Raw genomic sequence first — 22,438 nt, 5'->3', positions numbered from 1 at the left:
ACATTAAGTCATTACAGGGAATTTCTTTTCTTCAACGTTCGGAGATATGCTCTCCATTGCCCGTGCTGGAACCAATTTCATGTGTTTGAGATTGGAAGTTTGAAGTGCCAGTTCTTACCAGCTGTCATGTAAAATGTCTGTCAGCACCTAGATACATCAAAATCGGTGGTTGTAACTGGGAAGTTCCCGTTAGTGATGATTTTTTTGATTAAGTGCTTAGTAATACAAACAATTATCTAAATATCGTAAGCTGTCTTTCATGTACACCGCATGTTTAATGCGCGCTTTCGGAGTGCGGAACGTATCCTCTGGTAAAGCGAGCCCAGGGGGCTTGAAGGGCCGCTTTCTAAAGCGAGCCAAGCTGTACAGGCCCCGTTCCTGTCAGCCTTTCCCTCCTCTGCCTGCAGCCTACAATAAACCCGGAACGCCGGTAGCGCCTTTGGCCAGCGCCTGTGCGCTGGCAACGCGAGGTGTAGGGCCGCCCGCTGTTGCGCACGGGATGTCCAGGCAGCTGTCGGGGGTGGCGATGCGGTTTCGGCGTGAGCCGCCAGTTCTTACCGGGCCGGTGACGTGGGAGCTCGGCGCACCGGGCAGGCAAGCAGGACCTGCTGCCTCTGGCTCCCGGGGAACGGGGAGCGCAGGCACAGCCCCCGCCAGCTGCGGCGCCGAGGGTGGGAGTGGGGTTTCCTCTGCGGAGGCTGTTCTTCTGGCCGTGCCACGCGCCGACAGCGCGCGGACACACCGCCCACCGCCACCGCTCCGGGGTCGACGCGCCTCCCCTGAGAGGGGCGGCCACCTCCCCCCCAGCAGGGGGAGCCGCGGTGCTGCCGGCCGGCGGGCTCTAGGACCCAGTGCCCCCTCCCCGCTCTGCCTTGGTCCTCGCGTCCCGGCTCCTGCCTGATCCGGTGCGCTGTGACATTCAGGAAGGGGCGGGGCCCTCATTCTGATTGGACAGAGCGGTGGTCGCTCTCCCTACTTTCCCGCCCCTTACCTAGCCCGCGTGCCTCTGTGTACGGTACGTAAGGGCGCGCGTGACACCAGGCCGGGGGTTGTGCTGCGCGCATACGCGCTGGGCGGGGCTGAGCCCAGGGCTGGGGCCTTGCTCCGTAGTGGGCGGGCAGCCCGGGAAGGGGGCGGGGGCGGGGGCGGGGGCGGGAGCGGGGCAGCGGCGTGGGGAGTGATGGGATGGATTCAAGATGGCGGCGGGGCAGCTGGGGAGTGCTTGCGGCCCCCTGCGGCGTCTGCCTCATTCATTGCGGCAGTGACGCGTGGCGCGGTGTGAGCTGGCGGCGGCGCCTCGGCGGGCCTGAGCGCGCCGGGTGAGCGAGAGAGAGCGAGTCCGGGAGGAGGAGGAGGAAGAGGAAGAAGAAGAGGAACGCGTCGGGTCCGCGAGCAAGAGGGCGGGCGCCGCCGGGCGCCTGTGAGAGCGCGGGGAGGAGTGTCGAGTCGGTGCCGCCGGCGCGGGCGGAGCGGACATGGCCACCATGGAGAAGCTGATGAGGGCTTTCGAGTCGCTGCGCTCCTTCCAGCAGCAGCAGGGTCCGGCTGCTATCCCCGAGGAGCCGCTCCAGAGACCGTGAGTGACCCGCACCGGGGGGGGCTCCCGAAACGCTTTGGCGACATCTTCCCCTGCCCGGGGGAGGCCGCCCCGCCAGGCCGCTGCCGCTCAGGAGCTGCTGCCAGCCTGAGAGGTCGCTGGTAGTCCCAGGAGGAGTTAGTCCCGGGGTGCTTCCCTGTCCTTGGCAGGAGGCAGTTCCTGGGGACGTGCCTGGGAGTGCTGCCTGCGCTCTGTTTAGGACTAACTTTCTGGGCAGTAGTATGGGTAAGTATGGCAGTATGGGTAACAAACAGAAGATACGAGAATGCTGTATGGGTTTCACAGGCTGGTTCTAGGAAGGAAATCCTTGTCTTCAGCTTTTTTTCCAGCTAAAACACTGCTGGGAAAAAAGGCAAAATGCCCTAAGCATAACATAAAGCACTAAGCTTAATAAAGTCTGAGCTCTGATGCATCTGATGGGAGTTGATGTGGATGTTTGTTTATGACAAACTTAATTTACTGTGACTTGCTGTGCAGAGACCTAAGAGGAATATAGTTTAAATATTTCTGATAGCCTTTTGCTTTCTTAAACGTTTGGGGCAAATGCATTACATCGTGCAATATTCAAGTTTCCCATCGGGAGGCCTTGCTGCAGGGCAGGAGCGAGGAGCTGTTCTGTACCCCAGTGCTGCCCCTTGCATTTGCATCTTCTAACAATAACTTTTATTGAGCAGCTGAAAAGACATTACGATGTTTACGGGATAAATACATAAGTCACACTATTGCTTTTTTCCAGCTATTGGGGAGACAGGAGAAGCAGGAGGGTTGAGGAGCAGGTAACTTCTGAATTGGCAGTTGTGTCGTGTTTTGGCAGAGGATGCTAAGCAGTAGAGCTGGGCTCCTGGCCACCTGCTCCCACAATACATTCTGATATGAATGCCAGCTGAATTGTTATGGCCGATACTGTTTGGAGAGTGTTGTCTCAAGCAATCTCAGTCCATTTTCACACTTTTGGGGCATAATAGATGAAAAAACTCATCTTCATGAGCTAACTGTTTTTAGACTCCTTATTGGTCTGCAAGTACTAATTACTCTGTTATGTGCATTTTTTGTGCTTGTACTTTGTGTGACATTGGGGATAGATGGCTATGTATTTTCAGTCTTTCCTATATGTAGTTGGAAAAAATCTGTCTAGAGAGTTACTGATTAGATAGATCATGGTATTTCAACAGATAGTCCTGAAAACTATTTGTGCTGTTTGAGAGATGTTATGCTTGCTGTTGTCCTTGTTGACTTTGTTTTGATTTTAAAAATAGGCTGTATGTTTTCAGAAAGCTGCTGGTATTGCATGCCTCCAGGAGCTATACAAATTCATCACTAAGCTTCATAAAAGCTTGTGAAGGGATATTGTGGCAGTCTTTGCTGAAATTTCCAAAACTTTTAGTGAAATACCAGATAACATCTTAAATATAATTCACAATATTGTCTGCTTATTTTTTTTGTGTTTGTTTGTAACGGACTGGAAAGGAAAATTGCCTCTGTTTTTCTTGTGTTTGGGGAGAGGTGGTCATCTTCATTGTAGCTGTCTACAAATAGTACTTAAATATTTTGTAGTTCTCTGTGGTAACTTCCCATTGTTCTTTCCGTTTACTGTTGTAAGAGGGTGTGAACTTACAGAATCACAGAATCACTAGGTTGGAAAGGACCTTTAAGATCATCAAGTCCAACCATTAATCCAGAACCACCATGTCCCCTAAACCATGTCCTGAAGTGCCACATCCACACGTTTTTTGAACACTTCCAGGGATGGCGACTCCACCACCTCCCTGGGCAGCCTGTTCCAATGCCTGACCACCCTCTCAGTGAAGAAATTTTTCCTAATATCCAATCTAAACCTCCCCTGGTGCAACTTGAGGCCATTTCCTCTTGTCCTATCACTAGTTACTTGGGAGAAGAGACCAACACCCTCATCGCCACAACCCCCTTTCAGGCAGTTGTAGAGAGCGATAAGGTCTCCCCTCAGCCTCCTCTTCTCCAGACTAAACAACCCCAGTTCCCTCAGCCGCTCCTCATAAGACATGTGCTCCAGACCCCTCACCAGCTTCGTTGCCCTTCTCTGGACATGCTCCAGCACCTCAACATCCTTCTTGTAGTGAGGGGCCCAAAACTGAACACAGTATTCAAGGTGCGGCCTCACCAGTGCCGAGTACAGGGGCACAATCACTTCCCTACTCCTGCTGGCCACACTATTCCTGATACAGGCCAGGACGCTGTTGGCCTTCTTGGCCACCTGGGCACACTGCCGGCTCATATTCAGCCAGCTGTCAACCAGCACCCCCAGGTCCCTTTCCGCCGGGCTGCTCTCCAGCCACTCCTCCCCAAGCCTGTAGCATTGCATGGGGTTGTTGTGGCCAAAGTGCAGGACCCTGCACTTGGCCTTATTAAACCTCATACAGTTGGCCTCTGCCCATCGATCCAGCCTGTCCAGATCCCTCTGCAGAGCCCTCCTACCCTCCAGCAGATCAACACTCCCACTCAGCTTGGTGTCATCTGCAAACTTACTGAGGGAGCACTCAATTCCCTCATCCAGATCATCTATAAAGATATTGAACAAGACTGGTCCCAGAACCGAGCCCTGGGGAACACCACTCGTGACCGGCCGCCAGCCGGATTTAACGCCATTCACCACAACTCTCTGGGCTCGGCCATCCAGCCAGTTCCTCACCCAGCGAAGAGTAAACCCGTCTAAGCCTCGAGCCGCCAGTTTCTCCAGGAGAATGCTGTGGGAGACGCTGTCAAAGGCTTTACTAAAGTCCAGGTAGACAACGTCCGCAGCCTTTCCCTCATCCACTAGGCGGGTCACCTGGTCATAGAAGGAGATCAGGTTGGTCAAGCAGGACCTGCCTTTCATGAACCCATGCTGGCTGGGCCTGATCCTTTGGCTGTTCTGCAGATGCCCTGTGAGCACTCTCAAAACCAACCGCTCCATAATCTTCCCTGGAACAGAGGTCAGGCTGACAGGCCTGTAGTTCCCAGGGTCCTCCTTCCGGCCTTTCTTGTAGACGGGTGTCTACAAGACCTGTCAGTAATGAAAGAATAAATTAATTGGTGAATGTCATGGCATAAATGCTTCTGGTTTGCTCTTTAATTGTTTTGTTGGATATCTCTTTGACATTGTCCGTTAGATCAAAGTTGTCCTGTTGCCTAAATTAGACAAGTGAGAAGCTGTTGTTCCTAGAGTTAGAGTAATCTCATTATTACAGGTGGTGTTAGATATTTTTTTGTTGGACTTTTTTTCTACAGTAAAACTAACTGCCTGCCTCTACTTCCCCCTCCCTCTCAAAATAAGCTACCTTAAATTACAACAATACAGTGTTACCTCTCCATGATGAAAAATAATAATTAAAAAAAAATCTGTCCTGTTGGAGTAGGCAAAAATGGCTTTTAAAAATATTTTTGCTAGAAACTGAGTATTCCATGTCTGGCTAGTGAATGAGTCCTACTAAGGACTGTCTGTCTCCTGCTATGAAATGTTTTAAGGTCACGGAGATTAGGGTAGAGAAGACTTCATTGTTTGCACAACACGTATTGAAGTTTTTCTTCACTTTGTTGTAAGACAGTGCCTTCTGAACTCTTGATAAAACTTATATTCTGGCTTTTCTTTTTTTTTATTAAAATATTAATTGAATTCAAGCTTTTACCAAGAAAGTATGACCTTTTTCTGTTTTGAGAGATTTTAATCAGCAATAATTATGTGTTATGCTTCTAATACGCATTACAGTCGGATGTCATTTTCCGGCCCCCTCTCTTATCTCTTGCTCTTTTGGTTTTTTCCCCCTCTTTTTCCTATGAAAACTTAGGTTGAGCTTTCTCGTCGTATTGCTTCTATACACTTCTGCTGTGGCACCTTATTTTCTTCCATATCTAATTTTAGCTTTTTCAGACCCTTAAATTTTGGTTGGAGTTGGGTGCTTTGTTTTGGATTACAAAGCTTCCACTAACTTAAAATTTCATTAATATAATGTAAAAATTCAGGTTTTACTCAATGAAACGAAAAAGCAGATGGTCTGTCACACAACGTCCTACGTTTTATGTTTTATTCATTTTTACCTCTTTATCAGTGGGTTCAGAGAATGACTTAACTTTTCTTCTGGAAATGTATTTAGCTTTGACTTGATTAATCCAAAGGTGGATTCTTCACCTTTTTGCATGTTAACTTGTTCTAATACAAACAATTACAATAATTAACTAATTGTGCTCTATTTCCAATTTTATTTTTTCCTTACATTTGATTGTAACCATTTTCTGTACAGCAAAAGGTGCTGTAAGAGCCAAAGAGCTCTCAAGCAATGTCCGTTTTTCTATACCTATGAATTTTTCTGGATTTTTTTATGTTTGACTGAAGCTGTGGTTGTAGACTGGCTTCATCAGTGTGCTATATGTAGAGGTGTCACTAATTTTTTGCTTAACTGAAGACCATGTGAACTGCATGGTTAATACCTATTGCCCTGCTTGTCAGTGGTGGTTCCTAGATGTTTTTTTGGAGTTACCATTTCTAGGGTGTGTTGTAAACCTCTTCTACTTTGACTATCGATCGTCGTCTGTGTTACTATAAATTTTTTGAAGGATCAGCTATATGTGGGCTTAGTTTATTTCTTGATCCATTCATATTTCTATTTGTTACTATAATCTTTTTTGAGTTTCCCATTAGTTTTCTCAAGATGAATGTCAAGCCATTTGGCTTGGCCTTTATTCTTAATGCTAGTTCAGCTTTAGAGCTTCTGTGCTCTTTTTACCCATCTTTAATTCCAAGGCCTAATAAATTAGCATCAGTGAGCTGCGTGTCTTTGTAGCCAGCTCGTCAGGACTTGGAATGCAAAAATTATCTGGGCTTGCTGGTTTTCTTACTTTTTTTATTAATCTTCTTGGCTAGAGATTGTCTGTAGAAGCATGCAGAAGATTAAAGTCCTCTGCCTGTGAGATGAAGCTTTCGTGTAGATAACTGCTACTTCCAATATTTCCTGCCTTCTGTTTTTCATCAAACTGAAATGACCTTACACTTGGGGCTTGCTCCTTCAGCTCTCTTCTAAGAAATATGTGATGTTTTTTTGCGCCCCTCCCCCCGTATGCTCATCAGCAGTTTGCCTGAGGACTTAGTAATACCTCTCCGAATAGAGGGGTTTTTTTAATAAAAAAATCATGTGTCCTATCTCAGCATACTGTTCTGTTGTCCTTCTTTTTCTGTACGCACAGAAAATGTGTGCATGCGCACAGTGTACATTAAGCGTTTGTCTTCTACCTTTTCTTTTATTCCTTCAAAGGCTGATTTTTTGGAAGTTGAATGGCCAAATGGCAGATGAAAGATTCAGTACAGCAAACTCAGTTGAATGTTTGTTCTTCTTTCCCTTTGGATGGCAACTGATAGTCTTCACCCCTAGTTTCTGTTATTTCAGTTTAAATGGTAACTCATTAACTATATGCATTCATTCTAAGATTTCACATTAAATTTTCTCTATTCAGACCTTTTTTAATTTTTTAAGTTATTTATTTCAGTCAGGTGGTAGAGTCAGTGTTAGATGAGCTCTTTGTTTACAGAAATCTGCTGAAGAGATTGTTCTGTACTAGTCTGAGTAGTGTTGAACACTATGCTGGCCTTGCTCAGGCTATATTATGTGTAGATAGTAACTTTATTCTGAAAGCTGTCTCATTCAGCAATATCTTGAGTGTGGTTTATATCTGAAATAGTGAGCTTATGGGCAAGTTCAGATGTGCCCTTTCTATTCTTGGGTTGAATGTGTACTGAAAATGGTGCTCATAAGAGATGTGGGCAATGCTAGGTAAAATTGTTATAAAAGTTGAAGTTATTTACTCTGTTTCTTAGGTGCCCACTCACATCAATGGTACTTAAGCTGCAAAATCAGTTGGACGTTTTAGGAAGTATTTGCTGTTTTGTTAGCGGTAATCTGAAAGTGCTGTTAAAAGACTGATGCTTTTTTCAAGATGGAGAGAAGGACTGTGTATCTTGATCAAATTCAGACTGGCTACTCATATTCTGCTAGTTGCTTAAGAACACAAGCCAAAGAAGAGATTCACTTTGAGGAACACTGAAGCTTACCTAAACCATATACTGCCAAATTATAATGGAAGAAATGGTTTTGTTCAGAACTATTCCTTAAACTTTTAAAAAGGGAAAGCATTTCTGGAGTGAGGTGAGAGGCTCCTTAGGGAAAAAACTGACATCTTGGGAGCAAACACTGTACAACCCCCCACTTCCAACCTTATGGAAGAAAAAGGACAGGGCTACTTGGAAAGAATGACTTTTTAAAAAAACTGAGCTATTCTTTGATCTAAAGCTCTTAAATAGTACAACTTAGTTCTTAAATTTTTGTCTAACGATGTATTTTGAGTTAGCTTGCTTTAATGTGCTTATTGGCTACTTGCTGTTGGCCCTTAATGTTGTGTTAACTATATTATGGTATCTCAAGGCTGTTCACATCATTTTCCAACTTCTTGTTCAGAAACACTGTTTTGCTATTTGATGGTTTTGCTATTTTTGCTAAGGTGGAAAATTAAATGCTAAAAATACAGATGATCATTTTTCCCTTGGAAAGCAAAAGGGAAGATTCTTTGTGAATGTGAGTGAAGAAGCAGGTATCTCCTTGTTGTGAAACAGACCCAGGAGAGATACCTTTGGGTGTGCAGTTTAGCTCCAGTATTGCTACTGGTTAATTATTTAAAAGTAATGTCTGCTTTCCTAGAAGTGATTCTGTGTCAGTGAAGTTAAAAGTAGGAGACACTGCATACAATTAAATTTAAATATCACAGTCACAGTTGTGAATCTCTCTCCTTTTTTTTTTTTTTTCCTTTTCCCCAGTCCCTTTATTGGGGAGTGGAGCAGGGAAGAAGCTTCTGTTCTCAACTCAGGGTTATAGGAGCTTATATCATGTTGAAGTGAATGTTAAACAAATTTTGCAAAGTAGAAGCTTTTCATATTGTTCTCTGCATTGCTTGTGGATATGCATTCTTTCGTTCTGAGTTCTATTCTCTGCAGTGTACACTCATTTGCTGTGAGTTGACTAAGCTTGGCCTTTCCTGAACTGTACCAAGTGTTACTATAGGGATGTTATTTTTGATGGGCATAGACTGTGCTTAGAGTTTTGCTATTTTTACAATTACAAAACCATTTGGAGGAATGTCACATATGATAGGATTGCTTTGGCATCCTTCCAGTTCAGATACAAAATGGTTGATTTAATAGAACTCTTGAGTTCAAGAACTTGCCAGACAAAAAAAAAAAATCTAAGGTGATACTATGTGTGAGGAAGGTCTTTCTAAAAGTGGTATTTTTTAGGTCTGCAAGACTTGCTCTCATTGCTTATTTTCACCAACTTTTTTTTTCTACAGTTTCTTTATTTCTGTTTTGTTCTAGGTCTGCTCCACTTTTTCCTCCCTTTCCATTTACTCCTCTTCATTCTGTGGTTCTGTTTCCCAAATATTTTCTCAGTGACAGCTACGGAATTAATATGATACTCCCTGTTAAATGGTTCATTCTTCTTCAAAGTTTTTATCCTTCCCTTAGCTTGTGTGCCTGCATGTTTTCAGCAGCAGCTAGTGTATGAAATCCTGGGACTACATGTAGTTGGCATACAGCTGCTTATATAATGACCAGAAGAGTGGGGTCATTCTATAGAGTGGGGTCACTTCTTGTATAATTATTAGACACTAGTCTTGCTTGGCTGTTTAAATGGTCACTGCTCACTTCTGAAGTCTTCTCAGACTCATTATTGCTGTGTTCTTCTTTTAGAAAGAAAGAACTTTCAACTACCAAGAAAGATCGAGTGAATCATTGCCTAACAATATGTGAAAACATAGTTGCTCAGTCTTTAAGGTAAGACAATGTCTATAATTTATTGCATTAATATGAACAGTGACTTTGGAGTGTTAGGTACTTGGAAGCTTTCTGATAATTGCTGATTTTTAGTGCTCAACTTCTGTTTAAAACTGAAGTGGCACAAATTCTTACTTTTTTTTTTTTTTGCCAACCCAAAATCTAAGAAGTAATTTTGTTTAAACATTGATAGAGTAGACACTATCCTTCTATCTCAGAGAGACTGAGGCACAGAAGTCAAATACCTTGCCAGATTCATTAGGTTGGAAAAGACCTTTAAGATCATCAACCCAACACCACCAAGCCCACTCAACCATATCCTGAAATGCTATGCCTACACAGTTTTTGAACAGTTCCAGTGATGGTGACTCTACCACCTCCCTGGGCAGCCTGTTGCAATGTTTGACCGCTCTCTCTGTAAAGAAATTTTTCCTAATATCTAGTCTAAACTTCCCCTGATGCAACTTGAAGCCATTTCGTCTTGTCCTGTCACTAGTTACTTGGGAGAAGAGACCAACACCCTCATTGCCACAACCCCCTTTCAGATAGTGGTAGAGAGCGATGAGGTCTCCCCTCAGCCTCCTCTTCTCCAGACTGAACAACCCCAGTTCCCTCAGCCGATCCTCATAACACTTGTTCTCCAGACTCTTCACCAGCTTTGTTGCCCTTCTCTGGACATGCTCCAGCACCTCAACATCCTTCTTGTAGTGAGGGGCCCAAAACTGAACACAGGATTCGAGGTGTTGCCTCACCAGTGCCGAGTACGGGGGCACGATCACTTCCCTACTCCTGCTGGCCACGCTATTTCTGATGCAGGCCAGGATGCTGTTGGCTGCCTTGGCCACCTGGGCACACTGCTGGCTCATGTTCAGCCAGCTGTCAACCAGCACCCCCAGGTCCTTTTCTACCAGGCAGCTTTCCAGCCACTCCTCTCTAAGCCTGTAGTGCTGCACGGGGCTGTTGTGACCGAAGTGCAGGACCCAGCACTTGGCCTTACTAAACCTTGTACAATTGACCTCAGCCCATCATCCAGCCTGTCCATATCCCTCTGCAGACCCCTCCTACCCTCCAGCAGATCAACACTCCCACCCAATTTGGTGTCATCTGCAAACTTAACTGAGGGAGCACTCACCCCCCTCATCCAGATCATCAGTAAAGATACTGAACAAGACTGACCCCAGAACTGAGCCCTGGGGAACACCGCTTGGAGAAACACCTTACGTAGGAAAGAGCAAGCAAATGATCTCCCAACTCCTAATGAAGTGCTTTAATCCACTGAATTCTTCTCTTGTTTAACTGTGTATAATATCTGGATTTGGATTCTGAACCCCACTCAAAAATAGCATTGGTGTTCACTTTTCATAGTGCAGATTGTAATTTTCTAATGTTTCTTTATTTAGAAATTCTCCAGAATTTCAGAAACTGCTGGGGATTGCCATGGAACTCTTTCTCCTCTGCAGTGAGGATGCGGAATCTGATGTCCGGATGGTTGCTGATGAATGCCTTAATAAAGTTATTAAAGTAAGAACTTATATACTGTACTACTGAATTAAGCTTGTGCCTGAAAGCTGTATGGAGAAAGCTTACTGATTATGTAGTGCACTCCCTAATGATAGGGAATGAGTAAGTGCAAGTGTCTTTTGCTTTTTTGTTTTGCCCTATAGCACTTTGCTCTATTCATTCTGATTTAAATGTTTTTCCATTTTCAGGAATTAAGCACTCTATGAAAAGCATACACCATTATGTAACTTAATTTGCTTTAGAAGATGCTATGAAACAGTTCTAAAGAATGCAAACTTATTTCCTTCTTTCCACTAAATTCTTCTGTAGGCATGGTATAAAATTGACCTCTTTAATTCATCGATCTATTTAATGTTGTTGCTTTCTGGCATATTTCAAGATACCTTGAAAAACTTTAAAAACTTTTTTCTAAATCATTGTACTGTAGTTTATTTTGTTTTAAAGACTAAAGTGACTTTAAATGATGGAGTCTTCTATCAGTCATTAAGCTTGCCAGTTGGTCACAGCTGTGAAATGGTAATAGTTGTGATATTCCAACCGCATGGAGGTATCAGACTTACTGAAGCTGGTCATAATTTGTATTCTGTTTGTGTTTTATGCTGTGTGGAAGCAACTTAGTCTTTAGGCAGACGCTCTCTCATGTATAAATGCAGAGACAAAAAGATGTTCAGTTCTATTTTTGATCATGCAAGTAGCAGTGATGCTTGTGATGAGTGGAACAGAGCTTGCATATTAGTCAAGGTTCAGCTTTTTCAGTACCTCAGGCATTTTAAAGACTAATTCTGTTGCTAGAAGGATGCTTTATATTTTTTTCTAAATAGAAGAATATAGATGTAAGCATTACTTGTGTAACTGTGTGTCTGTCTGAAGTTTATGCTCATGACTATAATTAAAATGCTAACTCTTCTGTGTAGACGAGGCTCTAAACTGAAACAGCAAATAAGTTTAGATAAACACTGTAGGTCATCTTTAAGTATCATTACACTTACCTGCCAGAATGTCACAGGCAGCATAAATGACTCTAAGAGTTTAAACAGCTTTGATACCTTTATTTAAAAGAAAAAATACCAAGTTGGGAATTACCAGGTTTCTGTAGGTAAGGTGTTAATGAAGCTGTCTTTTTTTTCTGAAGCTGATGTATGATGTTGTAGTCATTTCTGTGCTAATGATACTGGTGGGAGTGTTCACACAGGTTGGAGTACAGTTGGTCTCAGTAATTGGGAGTCATTATTTGTAGTAATTTAGAGTTGACTGTGCTTACAACTTCTTCTGAATGGGATGACTTTTTAGATTCTACCCTGATAAAAATACAGGTATAAACTAGTAAAAAGAGTTGCTCCAGTTGACTGTGTTGTAAGGACAACTTGCCCTTGAGGCCAAAATAGTAGCTGGTGCCTTTTTGTGTTGCTTGATATCCTTATATATAGGGGCAGTGAACTTCCCATAAAAATTAACTTCTGTGAAGTAGGTGAGATTTATCCCTATCTACTCTGATCTAGACACCTGCAGTTAATAGTTGGGGTACTTATGACAATCTAAAGACACAAGCCAGGTACGATTTTTCTGTGGAAGGTAACACCATTTCATTATAATGACTGGTATAATTGGGGGGAATAAAGTTTTGGGGCATACAGTTTTAGGCTAGGGGAATCATGGTCTGTGGAGGAGCCACAGGCACTTCACTGACCGTGCTGTAAGCAATTGTGGCCTCTACATCTGCATGTGCCATATAAAAGTAATCCTGTGAAGATGTGAGCTTAATGGTTGGTGGTCAAGAAGGCAGATAGAAAACTATAAATTATTAAATTATGCGTCAAGGACTAAAGAATGAAATACTAAACATAGCACTGTATAAATCCATAATGTAAGCACTAGCACATTTTATGAAGCTCGTTTCATCTGAGGAAGTGGTGGTGGAAATGTTCATAAGTAGTAGTATGCACTAGGAAAAAACTGGAAGAGAAAGGGTAATCATATGTATACAAATAATCCGGAGGAAGAGGTTATATATAGTGGGACTATTTTCATATTTTTTTTTATTCCCTGACATTTTAAAGATGGAGGAAGAATGGTGAACAGAAAATTACTACTTCTCAGTATTTACTTTTCATCTCATGTACCCTAGTTTTTAGCCAGACTGTAGGTTCGAACTACAATGTATGCTGTTGCGCTATGCTTCATTAGATTCTGGGATGTGATACTTCTGGTGTCCAGAACACCTTGTAATAAATGGGTGCAGAAAATCGGCTGATTCATGAAAGAAAGGTTTTTTCAAAGGCTGTTAAAGGTAATGGTACAAATACAGCCTCAGTTTGAGAAATAGTAAGAGGCTAGTTGACAGTGGGAATGTATAGCAGGGAATACCTCTCACTGCTTGTGAATACTATTTTTGTGTTCTAATATTCTATTCATGAGCATCTACTCCTGGCGATGCCAAAAAGCATGTTAGGTTGGCTCTGCTTGTAATCTGATCCCATATGGCCTTTTTTTAGGTAGAATAGGTAAGGCAGTGAATATTAATTGTGAATAATGGTTAGTTTGTGGAATTTGTACACATTTCTGGTTTATGTTTATGTGAGATAAAGGTGTCTCTTTTCAGTATTTAGCACTTTTCTGGCTATACATCAACTATAGGGACAGTTAGATAGTTCTGTGCCTTTTTTGAAGCTGTTTCATTGCAAGTGTAACTTTTATTCCTGTAAAGTGCCTCCCCTCTGATACAGTATGTTCTCAATGTATTTTATTGCAGGCTTTGATGGATTCCAATCTTCCTAGGTTACAATTAGAACTGTATAAAGAGATTAAAAAGGTGAGTTTCCTACTTCCATGTTCTTTTGAAATATGGTAATTAGTGTGTGTTTTAGTAGGTTGGAATGTGGCATTAGTGTAAATAAATAGTGTATGTCTTTTAAGATCAAGATCAAAGCTTCACTGTGGAAGGATCTGTGAATATTTAATGTATTATTCTACCCAGTTCCTCACTGTTGGCCCCATTGTGTAGATTTAACCACTCCTGAAAGCTTATCTGGCAGAAAATGTGTGAGCATTTGGTGTGAACAGCAGTCTGAGTTAACCTTAGTGACTCTACACCTAAATGAATAAAGCATGTTCATGATGTTTGCTCCACTGACTGAGCTGGAAAGAATAACTTCAAGCAAAAAGGTGGTGAAAAGTAGGTAGAGGACAGTGACATTCGTAATTCAACATAACTTCTTGGAGAAATCATTCGATCAAGACCTGAAGTGACCTGATACAAGTTTTAACTATTTTGTGAATGTGTGATGTGTACTTAGAGCTTCTGTGAGAAGCATAGGTAAAAATACTTAAACATATCTCTTGGCACCAGATGTCATAATTTAATTATGTCCACAGGAAGAATTTTAGTGATAGGCTTTTTTTAAGTATATGACTACAAAAGAAAAATGCTATGTTCAGGACAATATCACTGAAATCATGTTTCTTGCACCTATAAACACATAGCAAGGCTTGTATAGAGAGAAAATATAGGTGTTGCTTGTTCGACAGTAATGCTATTGCTTTTTGTTACATTTCTTTGCAAATGATAAAACTCTAGAAAATAAAATAAATAACACAAACAATGTGGATAGCTTTTCTTCTGTCAGATGTGGACTACTTGTAGGTCCTGTATGAATATCTTACTGTATTGTTGTACCATTATGTCATGCAAAATTTTTGAGGGTATAGAAATGGACATCTAGCTAATTAACAAAAAACAGCCAACAAGAACAAAATTTGCCCTCAAGTTTCTGCATGTTATGACCAGGTGCAGCACGAAATATTTTCTTCAGGTGAAATGTACTACTTGAATAGTTGCTCTCAGATTCATGGCAGAGGCAAGAGAGAGAAAGTAGCAGGCGTAACAGAAGCACCCAACAGACCGAATGTTTTTTGTGCATCAGTTGGATCACTTTAGGAGCCATGCTGGAATCTGTTTGACTCTGTACCTGAAATGCACATTTTGTAATTCAGTTGCAAGTTTTTTTTACTTGTTACGCAAAGACAACCATGAACCTTTGATACACTAGCTAAAGAAAAAAAGTAGTAACAGTTTCTAAACATCTCAGCTCTGTCTTCAGAGGGACTTGATTTGAGAAGCATTTTGGTTAGCTTCGAGCTGCATTTGAGCTGAACAATTTCTCCTAGACATCTAGCGACTTCTGTAGATTTCTGTATTTTCAACAATGCTAAGGAGCTTTACTATATCCATAGATACTGGGTCTAAAGGTGTTCTGGCTCAAGTCAAGTGTACTTGGAGCTGACTTGACTTCTTCAAGGGTAAAGGAAATTTATGGCATCCAAATGCTTTACATTTTTATCTGTTTAAGTAAAATGGTATAAAACTGTACAATATTTTATATTATAGATGTGTTTTAGGAAATAGTTTTGCTTGATGAAATGTAACAATTATATACTGTGTCTAGAATGGTGCTTCCAGAAGTCTACGTGCTGCACTCTGGAGATTTGCTGAGCTTGCCCATCTAGTTCGGCCTCAAAAATGCAGGTAAACACTTCCTAGTAATGAAATTTCCTAAGAATATTTAATAAAATATAGATGTTAACAAAATGTTACTGTTCTCAAGTTTTAGCTATATAATTGGGAGGTTGGAGGAATTCCTATCATGTTACTCTTCCTGAAGTAGCTTTATTTGATTATCTGGTTTTCTTTTAGTAGAGTTTTAGTTCTGTGCTGTACATGACTCTGGGGAAAGCGGGGGACAAACTTGTGACGACAATGACCTGTGGGTTTTAAGTGTACTCTTCTTTTTAGTTCTATCTTAATGTCTGCAAATTGTATTCAGAAGACTATTGTTTTTCTTTTCTACATTCTATGTAACTAACAGGTACATTTTTTATGGTTTAGTAATGCCACAGAATTTGACTATGAATTAAAAATGTTTAGATGGGCACAGTTGCTCTGATCTGAAATTAGTTTTTCTCCTTTGCCATACTTAGGCCATACTTAGTGAACCTTTTGCCCTGTCTAACACGAATAAGTAAGAGACCCGAAGAATCGGTGCAAGAGACACTAGCTGCGGCAATACCAAAAATCATGGCAGCATTTGGCAATTTTGCAAACGACAATGAGATTAAGGTATCTTTCTTTATCCTGTTAGTGCTCCCTGTTATATCTCAAAACACAGTAAGGTATCGGCATTATCAATCAGATGTTACAGAAAGCAGTATTACAGCTTCATGTCTGAATTAAGGCAAAAGTTGCCCTTGCTTGATGTACGTTAAGTAATGCTTTGAACGAATGAAAAATACATTTGCCGACTTCTTAATTCACTTCTGTCTCCTTTTCTTTCTCATAAAAAGTTAAGTAAAATATCTTTGTTTTTAGGTTTTATTGAAGGCTTTCATAGCTAATCTTAAATCCAGTTCTCCTACTATCCGTCGAACAGCAGCAGGATCAGCAGTAAGCATCTGTCAACATTCACGAAGAATGCAGTATTTTTATGCCTGGTTATTGAATGTACTTTTAGGTAAGATTCAGGAAAAGAAAATTAAATTTGCTTCAGGTATAAGTAACACGACACTTTTTTCCATGTAAGACACTTCGCATATGTGAGAGGTTTTCAGGCAAAGCAAGGATATTTAGACTACCAGTTACACTGCTAATGCTTTCTCTATTTTATATTAAGCTAGATGAAGATATGACTAAAGCTATTTGTATCTCTCTGTGTGCTGCAATTCTAATTCAGTAATGTTGAAAAGAAGCAGCCAAAGCTGGGGAAGCAGGTAGCCTTTTGGAAAGTCTAGGGATTCTGGAAGAACTTCCTCAGGAGTCTCTGAAGACTTGCATTGTTGAGCAGCTTGGTTATTAGTGCAGCAGGTCTGAGGTGGAGGATATGACTGCTGTTCTCTGGGTCATGAACACATACCCTGTAACCTTTTTTTAGAAGTACTACCATGTAGATTATTTGTCGAAAACCTAACTTAGACCAGAAATTATTTTTTTTTTTTTTTAATTTATTTAAAAGCACACAACTTCATGTCAGGTATTGCTTCCATATTTCTTTAGCTGGAAAGTTTGCATTGTCTCTGGGGTGTTTTGCAACTCCTGAGGAGATGCTTGTCTGAACTGTAGTGGAAAATTTTGCCTCAGTTTTGTTACTGACGAGGGGTTCTTTACTATGTAAGCTATATTGCAAAAGGAGAGGTAAGGAAGCCCAAGAGATACATAAAGCATTATCCTGTTAGCCTTGCTTCATTTAAGAATAGGTGAAAAATTCAAATGCCATGTAGTGACTTTCCTTGTTCTGTGTGACTTGAAAATGGTGTACTTCTGTGCACATGTTCTTTTCTGCCTCAAAGGTGATGTTTTATAATGTCCTGGCAATGGTACTGAATTCAGATGGGACCACTAACAGGAACTCCATGAATTGATTCTGATTCCCCGACCCTGCATAGAACGTTGTGCTTTCTTACATAATGTATATTTGTTCTTAAAAAGTTTTGGGTTTGGCTCTGTAATTAGCAGGTAGGTATATGGAACAAGATACTTGAGGGAGGAGGCAAAAGTCTGAATGTCATTCATTAAGGTAGTAGCACGTGTGTGTGGTGGAATTATGTTTGGCCTTAATTAAACTGCAAAGTGGAGAGAGGAGGCAGGTGAGGGCAGCAAGAGAGTCTAGATCACTTGGAGAAAGCATCAGGTATTACAAAAAAGAAATCTGTTTTTCTTTTTGAGTGAAAAGTGGTAGGGAACAGGGAAGGTTGGTCAGAGGATGCTGTCTCTTCTCCCACATTGCTGAAGTCATTGTCAGGAATATTAAGTAATGCATGTCTTTCTATGATGGAGTGACCACATCAGTGGACAAGGGAAAAGCTACTGATGTCGACTACCTGGATTTCTGTAAGGCCTTTGACACAGTCCCCCACAATGTCCTTCTCTCTAGATTGGAGAGATACGGATTTGATGGGTGGACTGTCAGGTGGATAAGGAATTTGATTGGATGGTTGCATCCAGAGGGTAGTGGTCAACGGCTCAATGTCCACATGGAGAAATCTTGTCTCTCATTAACGTAAACTGCCAGTCTACCAATCTATAAGATTGTGGCCAGCAGGTCAAGGGAGCCCCTCTACTCCACTCTGGTGAGACCCCACCTGGAGTATTGTGTCATCCAGCTCTGGGGCCCTCAGCACAGGAAGGACATGGACCTGTTGGAGAGGGTCCAGAGGAGGGCCACAGAAATGATGAGAGGGATGAAACACCTCCTATGAGGACAGGCTGAGAGAGTTGGGGTTGTTCAGCCTGGAGAAGAAGCAGCTCTGGGGAGACCTTTCAGTTCTTCAAGGGGGCTTTTCTTATGAAAGATGGGGACACACTTTGTACTAGGGCTTTTAGTGGTAGGATAGGGGCTAATGGTTTTAAACTAAAAGAGGGCAGATTTAGAGTAGATCTAAGGAAGAAATTTTTCACAATGAGGGTCTTGAAACCTTGTCACAGGTTGCCCAGAGAGGTGGTAGATGCCCCATCTGTGGAAACGTCCCAGGTCAGGTTGGATGGGGCTCTGAGCAACCTGGTCGTGTTGAAGATGTTGCTGCTTATTGCAAGGGGGTTAGACTAGATTTCCTTTAAAAGTCCCTTCCAACCCAAACTATTCTATGATATTTTCAAATGTTTCTACACTTAGAAAGCATTCTTAAGTTGCTGATAGGTTTTGGTTGTGTGTGTTTTTTGTTGTTTTCTTCTTTGTTTTAAAGAAGCTATTATATGGACTGCATGAAATAACGTTTGTGTTGAAACTAACTGCCTTCAAGAAGTGATTTGACTGTTTCCCCCAGGCCTGTTGGTTCCTGTAGAAGATGATCATCCTACTCTCTTAATTCTGGGTGTTTTACTTACACTGAGGTATCTCATACCTTTATTGCAACAACAAGTAAAGGATACCAGCCTGAAAGGCAGTTTTGGCGTAACTAGAAAAGAAACAGAGATTTCACCTTCACCAGAACAACTTATACAGGTAAAATATGAATAATAACCCTAACCTGAAGAGTACTAATTGGAAGGAAAAGAAATAAATCTTGCATATAATATGATACAGCACTAGTTTGATGTTGAACATTCTGACTTATTTTGTAAAATTCCTGTTCATCTTGGTGAAGATAGTTTGTCTGGTGACTGGAATTATTGATAAATAATATTAATGACCAGAAAAAAAAAAGCATCAAAAGTACTTGTTAGGTGTTCCCAAAGGAGCTAAAGAACTTCGTAGTCATTATGGTGTTCTTTGATGTGATTCTTCCTTCTATAACAATAAACATAAACAACAGACTTTGACCAAGAAGGCAGTTGAATGGCTACAATTAATTGACATTTTCCCCTTGGAATAGTGTGGTGAAGATTAGATATAGCAAATGTCAGTCATTTTTAATGCATCACTGAAATTTAATGTGGTGTATGAGAAGAAATGTAGGATGTTGTGTCTTCATAGAGACTTATTCCAGTACTTTGGGTTTTAGGTTTATGAACTGACTCAGCATTACACCCAGCATCAGGACCATAATGTTGTGACTGGAGCTTTAGAATTATTACAACAGCTCTTTAGAACGCCACCACCTGACCTTCTCCGTGCCCTGACCATTTCAGGGGGCATTGCACAGGTCAGTGTATCCAAAGATGAATCTGCCAGCAGAAACCGCAGTGGGAGCATAGTGGAACTTATAGGTAAGCTATATTTTTGGTAATTCAAGTAAAAGGAGATGCACATAACATCACCAGCTCTATTTCTCAGCGTTAGCCAAGAATATGAAGAATAAAACAAAATGTATAAAGTTATGCATGACTCCCCACCCTGCTACAGTAAAAGGTTTTTTCCCCTCCTTTCTTTAAGTGGGTATACATTCATTATGTAATGACAAACTCCAGAGTATTTTTTTACAGTTTGTGTTGGTGGGTTTTTTTGGTTACACAGAGCAATTTAACTGTGGTGACAGATTTCCCTTCCCCCCCGCCCCCCGCCAGATTACTGTTCTTCTCACCAAGCATTTAACAACTGTGATTCATTAAAAAGCTGATCTAATCAGAATTTGTTAACTGATAGCTCCTTGCCAAATACCATAACAAGCATGAAATTAAAGCATGATTTAAGTTTATCCATAACTTTTAAAAATCAGCTATCAGTGTTCTTGTCTGTGAAGTGCATGTTCTTAAAATTGTCTCTTAACTGCTACTTACGTGTTTCAAAAGAATCTATCTCTGATTGTATTTCTGTAAGGACTTCTGTATTGAACTAACGGGTCATTCTAATATTGCTGCTATTAGAAGGCAATTCATTAGCGGGAAGCAATCATGGCAGTGAAATTTAGAATATTTGTTTTAAAAGCAAACTTTGCACAAGTGGTATAGTAAAAAAACCCCAGTCTTTAGATCACAAATCATCCAAGAAATTTGGATTTCAAAATCAAAAAGTTTGCCATTTCTTCCTGGCTTTGGGCTTTTTTAAATTCCCACTTCTGGCTATTAGAATTCCTTCATGATTTCAGCAGCTCTGTCTTTGCCCTGATGTGTTACTTTCTGTGATTTGCAGCTGGAGGGGGTTCTTCATGCAGCCCTGTTCTTGCGAGAAAACATAAAGGTGATTATTTTCAAAACCAAATTTTTAAGTGCATTCCTTTCTAATTTTTTTCTTTTTTTTTACCTTCCCCCTCTCCACTTCATTGTCTTGCTGAACTTTAGTCTTCATTCACAGTTGCCTTTGTTATCAGATGAGCTTAATCACTGTAAATCTTATCAGATATCGTGTCGGAATTCTTTTATTGCAATCAACATATTCTAAAATCAAAGCAGTATAATTCTTATTTATGCTGTAGTTCACTGGCAAAATTATGGTGATGAATATTGATGCAATTTTCACGTTTAAAGTGCACATCTAAAAGTAATCTCTCTGAACAGGGCATTCTTCCTTTTGATGGTAATACTTAACCTTTAATGTAACTCACAAAATAATTAACCTGGTTTTGTTAGGCCTGGTTTCTTTTCTTCTTTCACTAATGCATGTATATGTTCGCATGCTTTGATATAATCCCTTTTTTATTTCTTTTTCTGTTCTTGATGATTAATGCTGTTCATTTTGTGTCTCACTGTATATTTTCATTCCTTTCTTCAATAGGTAATTAATTTAACAGGATTTCAAATAATACCTTTTCCTCTGAAGTATTCGTTTCCAGTTTGTGCATGAAAGGACTTCATATCTAGTTATACATTTATGCTTTGCTTAAAGCAAGTCATATCAGTACTAGGATCACTGTAGATACAGCTGTATAATGGGTTCATTGCCTGTTTTAGGTGAGGAAAATGTTGCTACTGCACTGGAATGATGTGTGAATGTAGTGCAGTCAGTGCAAGCATAGTAAGCTGAGAGATGTGCAATACTAAGAAGAAAAATTTCAAGGAAAAATAGTTTAAGACTAAATAAGATTATATAAACTTTAAGTACCTTTATAGCAACTAGCTTACACTTTGTCCAAATATGTCCTCCCATTTTTGTGTGCAAGGAATCTCATAATTCTTAAAGAGTATAGCTATATGCTTTAAGAATATACTTAAATGTGAAATAGTTGGTAGAGCTGAACAAAATGGTGCTTATGGTTGCAGTGATAATTTCTAGTTTAGAAATAAGAGTGAAAGTGTTCTGAAAGTAGATATTGCTGCAGCATCCAAAGGTGAGACAGACTACAATAGATCAGAATGACAATGCATAACAGTTTTAAATGAAAAATGGTACATCATTGTTTTGATACTTTGAATTGTTAAAAGTCTTCAGGGTAACTTCGAAGTACTAATAATAGAGTATATTCAATTAAAGTACTTGTTAAAGCACTAACGTTTCCTTCACTCAGTGGGAAAACATGTATGAGTCATCAGCTTCTATCCTCTTTCAAGATCATGGTATGAAGATTTTGTGGTCTAAAAAATGGCATAAATGAATTTGAAGAAATGTGTTCATGATTTTGTGTTTTGTACAGGTTTAATTTCAAATTGTGACTTGTTCATTTCCTGCTACTCTCCATTGTAGAGAGGAGGGAAAAATCAAGCCTATTCACAGTTTCTACTTGCACTCGTTTTGCAGTCTATTACCATATATTGTAGTAGGCTTCTGCTGTTGGCTGTGGGTGAAACTTCTCTAGCTGTAATACACCCTTGTGTGTAGGGGTGTAAAGTGAGGCTGATATACAGAAATCTGTGACCCTAATCTCAGAACTCAGATATTCGATGTCTCTTCGGTCTTACTGCTTCAGACTAACTTTAGTTTTGAGCAACTGGGCTCAAGCTATGTTTCAGCTTCAGAAAATTATTTGAAAAAAAAGGCTGAAAACTCATTTAGAAATGAAAGATTATGTTCTGCATCTTAACTGAATTTTTTGCCAAATAATGTAAAAGTATCCTGTTTCATGTACTAATTTAAGCATACAAGGCCTAGTATGCCTAATAAGTGCTTTTCAATGTCCTTCCTCTTTCACTTACT

The 22,438-nt window shown here is 40.8% G+C and overlaps 1 protein-coding gene across 1 annotated transcript in view; it reads left to right on the top strand.

The window, feature by feature from the left end:
- Window positions 1-1,475: 1,475 nt before the first annotated feature.
- Window positions 1,476-22,438, top strand: part of HTT (huntingtin) — a gene marked incomplete at its 5' end in the record, with an annotated part of 84,664 nt that continues 63,701 nt past the window's right edge. The window contains 10 exons of the mRNA XM_081999762.1: window positions 1,476-1,576; window positions 9,342-9,425; window positions 10,826-10,946; window positions 13,696-13,755; window positions 15,389-15,468; window positions 15,921-16,059; window positions 16,309-16,450; window positions 18,756-18,934; window positions 19,434-19,638; window positions 20,501-20,548. Of these exons, the coding sequence (XP_081855888.1) occupies window positions 1,476-1,576; window positions 9,342-9,425; window positions 10,826-10,946; window positions 13,696-13,755; window positions 15,389-15,468; window positions 15,921-16,059; window positions 16,309-16,450; window positions 18,756-18,934; window positions 19,434-19,638; window positions 20,501-20,548 (1,159 nt within the window). The remainder of the gene's footprint in view (window positions 1,577-9,341; window positions 9,426-10,825; window positions 10,947-13,695; window positions 13,756-15,388; window positions 15,469-15,920; window positions 16,060-16,308; window positions 16,451-18,755; window positions 18,935-19,433; window positions 19,639-20,500; window positions 20,549-22,438) is intronic.

The sequence above is a fragment of the Phaethon aethereus genome (assembly GCF_964289735.1).
Source record: "Phaethon aethereus genome assembly, chromosome: 4".
In the NCBI taxonomy this organism is placed as follows: domain Eukaryota; kingdom Metazoa; phylum Chordata; class Aves; order Phaethontiformes; family Phaethontidae; genus Phaethon; species Phaethon aethereus.
Note: the sequence above shows the minus strand (reverse complement) of the source record. Positions and strands in the feature narration are given on the sequence as shown.